Source organism: Muscardinus avellanarius, assembly GCF_963383645.1.
Source record: "Muscardinus avellanarius genome assembly, chromosome: 9".
Lineage (NCBI taxonomy): Eukaryota > Metazoa > Chordata > Mammalia > Rodentia > Gliridae > Muscardinus > Muscardinus avellanarius.
In genome coordinates this window covers 23,244,788-23,252,070 of record NC_137795.1, presented here as the reverse complement: position 1 = coordinate 23,252,070, position 7,283 = coordinate 23,244,788, and the positions used below count along the sequence as shown (strand labels likewise).

General features: G+C 41.5%; 1 protein-coding gene across 1 annotated transcript in view; it reads right to left on the bottom strand.

The window, feature by feature from the left end:
* Positions 1-2,014, bottom strand: part of YAE1 (YAE1 maturation factor of ABCE1) — a gene marked incomplete at both ends in the record, with an annotated part of 3,544 nt that extends 1,530 nt beyond the window's left edge. Inside the window, 2 exons of the mRNA XM_080701007.1 lie at positions 674-795; positions 1,886-2,014. Of these exons, the coding sequence (XP_080557133.1) occupies positions 674-795; positions 1,886-2,014 (251 nt within the window). The remainder of the gene's footprint in view (positions 1-673; positions 796-1,885) is intronic.
* Between the last annotated feature and the right edge of the window lie 5,269 nt (positions 2,015-7,283).

Below are 7,283 nucleotides of genomic sequence, written 5' to 3'. Positions count from 1 at the left end.
ACTTTATGTTTTTCTCTTCAGAGGATAGTTTGAAAGGTATAAAGCATCAAAAGGGATAAACCTATTAAAATTTTTTTATTGGTGCATTGTAGTCATACATCTCAATGGAGTACAAGATGGTAGAGGCATACATGCACACATCACTCATTTAGCCTTTCTCCAACTCCCACTTCATCCCCTAAGGATAAACCTATTATGCTCTTAGCTCCATGGTCATTTGACTGCTTGGTTCTATTACATTCCATTACTGCTATGGCATCTTGAGAGGCAATAAATGTTCAGAACTAAAAAAAAAAAAGTAATTTTTCTATTACTAACTATAATTTTCATAATGTACTTTTGGTTTAGAGGGCTGTCTTCTCCACATGTGCAAGTGCTAAAAGCTTTATTCAAATCCTGAAGATCTTTTAATTAGAGATTGGTGATAGTTTGAGTAGCAAAATGTATATAACTCTTAAAATTCCTTTGCAAAAACAATCAACTTCTGGTTTACATATTAAAGTGGAAGAACTGATAATGATTTTTACTTTTTGAAGGCAGTATTATTCTATGTTCTGAAATATATTCAACACCAGGAAAAGCACTTTAAACACTATTTTATATATTACTTTCATAAAAATCTCCCAGGAGTATTGAGGTTAAAATGGTTCAGCACTTAAGTTTTTAAAATTACCTCAGTGTTCCTCTGAGTTGTCCATAGTTTATGATGACTTCTGCACCTTCTTTATAACCTTGATTGAAGCCCTGTTGGAGAGCAACTGCTTTGCCAGCATCTACTCCATCTCTATAACCTTCCTAAAAATAAGTAATGAAGAACTGCAGCTGTAACTAATACCAAGGGAACCATATGTAGGCTTTTCTAGAAAGGCACAGTATTAATTTAAAAGACTTATGGAATGGGCATTTACTGTGCTATGAACATAAGATGGCATAGACTGAAGCAGACTATGTTTCCCCTAAAAGCTTACTTTGGTTTGTATTTCTTAATTCCACTTTTCAAGTCTAGATTTATTGAGCAAATTTTAAACACACTGATTCTTAAGCAACTTTTAAAAACTTGGTGTTAGCAATGTCTTCATAGAAAGGTAATGTAGAAAATTACATGTCTGGCCGTTGGTGACTTAATGGAATGGTGTGGGTGGGTAAGGAGGCTGGTGAAGTAAGGAAAGAGGAAATTGTTTAAGGAAAATGGAAAATCTGGTTTCAGAAATTTTGCCTCCCAAGGATGTCACAGCAATCAGAAGATACTTGATCCTGGTCTAGCCTCAGCCTCCCAGAAATAAAAACATTTCTGTAACATGGTTGTTGGACTAAGAAAATATTTTACTGAAATATTAAGTTAGAGCAGATGCCCAACTGTAGCTTTAAGGGAGACTTCATGGTTGGCACAGATACCATGTGGATGCAGAACTAAGTTCTGAGTGCTCTACCTGGAAATTAAGCTCAGACTCAATGAATAGTGACACAAGTTTGGAATGAACACGCTACACTTAATGAAAGAAACCGACTTTTAATAGTCCCTTACCTAGCCACCAGTATTTCATACTGGCTTTCCCATATTGTCCTGACAACATTCTTCGACTCCTTTTTTCATATGTCTTATTTATTTGTAATTTTGTGCTCCCCACCCATTCAAGTAACATCTGTAAACTGAATACGTGTCCTGACAGCCATAATTAGTATAGCCGGTGTATGTTTCTCCACCCCTTTCCCTGTGATCCTCATCAAATCGCAAACTCTTCAAAGTCTGGATAAAGTTTAATTTGTGAGTCCCAGCTTCTAAGGCAGCCCGCAGGGCCGTAAACTCCGCGTCTGGCAGTTTCCCACAAGACCCCGGCGGGGCCGCCCGGCGAGCCTCGCAGCCCGCGCCCTCCACCCGCTTTACTTGGACTCGTCTCTGCATGTGACTCCGCCATTCCCGCTGCGCCAGGAGCGTCTCGTCCGCTTCCTCGTCAAACACCTCGCCGGGGTCTTCAGCGCTCCGTGCCGAGGGCGCAGCTGCAACCCACGACATCGCCGAGGCGCCCGCCGGCGGCCGCCGGAAGTGCGGCAGGTCCTTCCGGCCGAGGGCGGGGCGAGGCCGGCGGCGGCGCCTGCCGGGCGGCTCCCCCGGCTGCGCTCAGGCCGCGGTCCTCACCGCTCCGGCCGCACCTGGGCTGCCAGTGTCCGGTGGCGCCTATTAGTTGGGGGCGAGGCGGGCTCCTCCCTCGGGGCCTGTGCGACCTTGATCTCCGCCCGCCCGCAGCCCGCGACCCCGCACTTTGCGTTCCGCCGCAGCCTCGCGGGGCGGCTTGGGAGCCGCTCAGGGGCGGCGACTGTGCACGGACCCTCCTTTAGGATCCCCCTGCGTAGATTTAAGGGATTTGACAACTCGACATTTTTCAACTGTTAGGAGAGTGTAGCCAAGAACAATGGGGAAAAAAAAGTTGATTTGACATCAATAAGAAAATTCCCTAGTGTACATTCATGTTACGGATTGGGAGAATATGGTTGTGGGGAAATTGTTCTTGGGGGCCCCTGCTAAGGGTCCCGGACACACTTTCCCTCAAACCACAATGAAACCCAAAATGACCAAAAACAGAAAAAAAATGTGGTTTCTTGTCCTAAGCTAAGAATAAATATGCATAGCTTGGACAGTTACTGAAGATTTAAAGAAGTTTCTTAAAAAGATAAAAATACAGGGGATAGTTACAGCCCTGTGCCCGAGAGAGGGAGGGGCACAAGGGGGCAATTGGAATGAAAATACCAAAGAACTCCAGTTTACTAAGTGTTTTTATCCTGATCAAGTCTGGGGTACTCTAGCCCAGTTTTTCTGCTATCTCCAGCCGGATTTGGGGCGGGAGGGGGGAGCAGTCCTACAGATCTTTCCACCTTTGTTTTATCCCCAAGACGTGTTATATTGTTTCTCTAGGATCTAGGATTTCCTCAGATTTCCCTTAGGCCATTTGTCTCTCAGAAATGTAAAGAGCCGCTGGGCGTGGTGGCGCAAGCTTGTAATCCCCGCACTTGGGAGGCAGAGACAGGAGGATGGCGCAGGTTTGAAGCCAGCTGAGCGCGCTGGCTCAGGAGACCCTGTTTCCAAATAAAAATGTAAAAATAGGTCTGGGAGTGTAGCCTGGAGGTAGAAGGGCTTCCAGGAACCCCAGTAACACACACACACACACACACACACACACACACACACACACACACGTAAAGAGCCCTTTTCCCTGGTTCCAGCTTTCTTCCTTCTCTTTAGACATGTAAATGACAAGTCCCTCCTTCCTACCAGTCCTGGTTTTTCTAGTACAAACGATATATTTTTAAAATTGGAAATCATTCCCAATACTGGTACATTAATACATTTTAAAACCTCTTCCCAGCCGGGTGTGGTGGCACACGCTTGTAATCCCCATGCTTGGGAGGCTGAGACAGGAGGATCGCACAGGCTTGAAGCCAGCCTCAGCTACTTAGTGAGACCCTGTTTCCAAATAAAGTATAAAATAGGTCTGGGAGTATAGCTCGGAGGTAGAAAGCCTCTGGGTTCCACCTCCAGTACCACCAAAAACAAAAACCAAAAAAACCTCTCCCCAATACTAGTAGAATACACAAACATACCAGAGCCAATCACTAAGACAAACATGAGAAGGGGGGGAAGAAATGGGATGGGAAATTGGGTAAGGGATAATTGGGCGATGTGTGCATGTATGCCTCCACCATCCTGTACACCATTAAGATTTGCAACTACATTGCATTAATTAAAAACATTAAAAAATAAACTGCCACATCTGATAAAAAAAGAAATATGAAGAGTACGTTTGTAAAACGAATACGTTTTTCTTTGATTCACACTATCGTTCCTTGTCTCCCATTCCTACTCATACTCCCTAAATGTAGACTGCTGGCTGGGTGAGGGTGGGGACTTATATACACTCAAGCATCAGCATGTTTTGACATATACTGGATGTTGAACTAGATGTTGGCGAATTAATGGGCACCAGTAGTAGCCCTGTTCTGCCCGTGTGTGAGCAAATGAGTCATGCGATAATAATTATTTATGTATCTAACTTATTTTCTTGATCACTGACCTTGTGTCAGGCACCATTCTAGACTTTTGAGATACATCAGATTAAAGTTTCTAGTACACTTCATATTAGTCATAGAATTGAAACAGTAAGCAAAACTATGTAGGTTATTGAAGATCATAAGTGATACGTTGTATGAAATATATTTAAAAGAAATGAAGTAAGGAGTGTGTGGGAAGTGAGTGGGTGGTGCAAGTTACAATTTTATTTTACTTTTGGTGTGAGGGATTGAATCCAGGGATTTGTGCGTGCTAAGCACATTCTTTTTTCCTTTCTCTCTCTCTCTCTTTCTTTCTCTCTCTTTCTTTCTCTTTCTTTCTTTCTTTCTTTCTTTCTTTCTTTCTTTCTTTCTTTCTTTCTTTCTTTCTTTCTTTCTTTCTTTCTTTCTTTCTTGTACTGTGGATGGAACCCAGGGACGTTCTACCTTCAAGCTACACCCACAACCTCATTTTTCATTCTTCATTTTGAAACAGGGTCTCACTGAGTTGCAAAGGGCCTCACTAAGTAGCTGAAGCTGTCCCTAAACCCAGATCCTCCTGTCTCAGCCTCCCGAATGCTGGGATTACAAATGTGCTAAGCCCAGCTGGCTAAGCACAGTTCTACCACTGAGTTACACCCTCAGCCTCAAGATTACAATTTTAAATCTTCAAAAAAAAATTTAATACATATATGTAACATACATATGGATAACTTACTAACATTCTATTTTTTATTTTTTTTATTGGTGCACTGTATTCATACATCATAGTAGGATACATACTTTTGTAGACATACATGCACACTTTTCCCAGTCAGCCCCCACCCAATCCCCACCCCATTCTCTCCCTATCCCTCCCATGCTTGGCTTAGTAGTTGACATCTGGTATTATGGCAATTTATCTAAAATTAAAAATGATAATCTCACATAACACTTCCATTTGCATTTCAATATTTTTTTTGCTTTCTTTCTTACCAGAGAATATTTTTTTTCTATTTTTTAGGTGAAACTATCATATATTTATATATTTATTTTTCAGAAAAAGATCTATCCTAATATGGAATATGGACTCTAGGTACCCAAAACGATCTTGAAAAAGAACAAAGCTAGAAGATATATATTTTCTGATTTCAAACCATATAAAGCTACAATAATTGAAACAGTGTAGTACTATTCTAAAGGCAGATATATAAACCATTGGAGTTAAATAAAAGCCTAGAGCTAAATTCTTCCCTATATTGTCAAGTTATTTTTGACAAGGTTTCCATGAACATTTGGTGGTGGAAATATTAATCTTTTAACTAAATATTGTTAAAAAATAATAATTACATGGAAAAGAATAAAATTGGACCTTTACCTAATCCCATATACAAATATTAACTCAAAATAGATAAAAGACCTAAATATAAATCTTAAGACTATAAAGTTTTAGGAGAAAATCTGGGTCATTAAACCTCACAACATTGAAATTGGCAGTGATTTCTTGGTTATAATTTCAATGGCACAGGCAACAGAGGAGTATACAAGCTCCCTAAAAAAATAAAAAAAATATTGTATATCCAAAGACAATGTAAACAGAGTTAACAGTTACTAATAGAATGGGATAAAATATTTCCAAATGCTATATCTGAAGGTATATTAATATTCCAACTAGAAATCCTAGAAATTAACAACAATAAAGGCAAACAATACCCTTTAGAGATAGGTAAAAGACTAACATAAATAATGAATCTCCACAGATAACCAATCTTAGTTGTCTGTTGGATGGAAAATCTTGTTTCTCTGGTTCTGGAGTGTGTTACCTATTTCTTCTTTGTAGTTAATCTCTTTGAGTATTTTCTCTAGTGCTGGTTTTGAAGACATAAATTCCTTCAGTTTCTGTTTGTCATGGAAGCTTCTTATTTCTCCATCTAATTTGATAGAAAGTTTTGCTGGGTAGGAAATTTTTGGCTGGAAGTTGTTTTCTTTCAGAGTTTGGAATATGTTACTCCAAGCCCTTCTGGCTCTCATGACTTGGTTTGGGAAGTCTGGAGTGATTCTAATTGGTTTGCCTCTGAATGTCACTTGGCCCTTTGCTTTTGTTGCCTTTAAGATTCTCTGCTTGGCTTCCACATTGGTCATTTTGACAATTATGTGGCGTGGGGATCCTCTTCTCCGATCCTGTCTAAAGGGAGTTCTATAAGTTTCCTGGACCTGTTTATCAACCTCTTGCTCTATGTCTGGAAAATTTTCTGCTATTACTTCCTTGAAGAGATTGTTGATCCCTTTGGTTTCACTTTCTTTTCCCTCCTGTATTCCAATTATTCTTAGGTTAGCTCTCTTAAAATGGGCCCATATTTCTTCAATATCAGATTCCTGCTGTCGGATATTTTTTTCTAGATTAGAAACTATGCGTTCATTTTTGGATTGCTCATCTTCTAAGAGCGAGATTCTGTTCTTCATGTGTTCTAATCGGTTGTTTGTGCTTTGAATTGAGGCCTTTACTTCATTAATTGCATCCTTTATCTCTTTTTGGCTCTGAGTTCTTTTTGAAGCACCTCTATTATTTCTACAGTAATTTTCCTGATTTGATCTTCTAGAAATCTCTGATTTTCAGTTTTATCGGGTTCTGATGTTGTGGGGTTATGGGCATTCATTGCTCCAGTATTATTCTTCTTTCCCATGATTTCGGATGTTTGTGCCTTCTCTGGGTTCTTCCCTTGGGTCACTATGACTTCACTTAAGGTGTTCTGGATCTCGAGTCAGTAGTATCTCAGACCCCACTACTCCTTTACTGGGTTGTATCACACAGTCTCTGACCCAGAGAGTCGATAGAGGCTGCTTTAGACTGTGGGGGGTGCCAGGTTGCACGTTCTCCTATGGTGTGATATCTCTGCCACCGCCCCTCCCCCACTGGGTCAAGTCCCAGGGAGTACAGTACTGGGATTTCTCCTCTGTGGCCCGCAATTTGACTCACTGTTCTTGAGTACACAGATGTAGCTGTACTGGCCTCGCTGAATTCGGTGCTGCTGCCGCCGGTGGCAATATGGCGCCGCTGCTACGCCCTCGGCTGTGGGGCTGGTGTTTTTCTTCTTGGTTTTGATTTCCACTCTGAATCCCTGCAGCGTGTGCTGAGCTGGGCCACTGGGAGCTTTAGATGCTCTCTGCGCGGAGAAATCCCGCCTGGCTGTTCCGCAGTGGCTCACCTCGGCTTGCTGTAGCCGTCCCGTGAATTCGCCGGTGCCGCCGGCAGTATGGCGCTG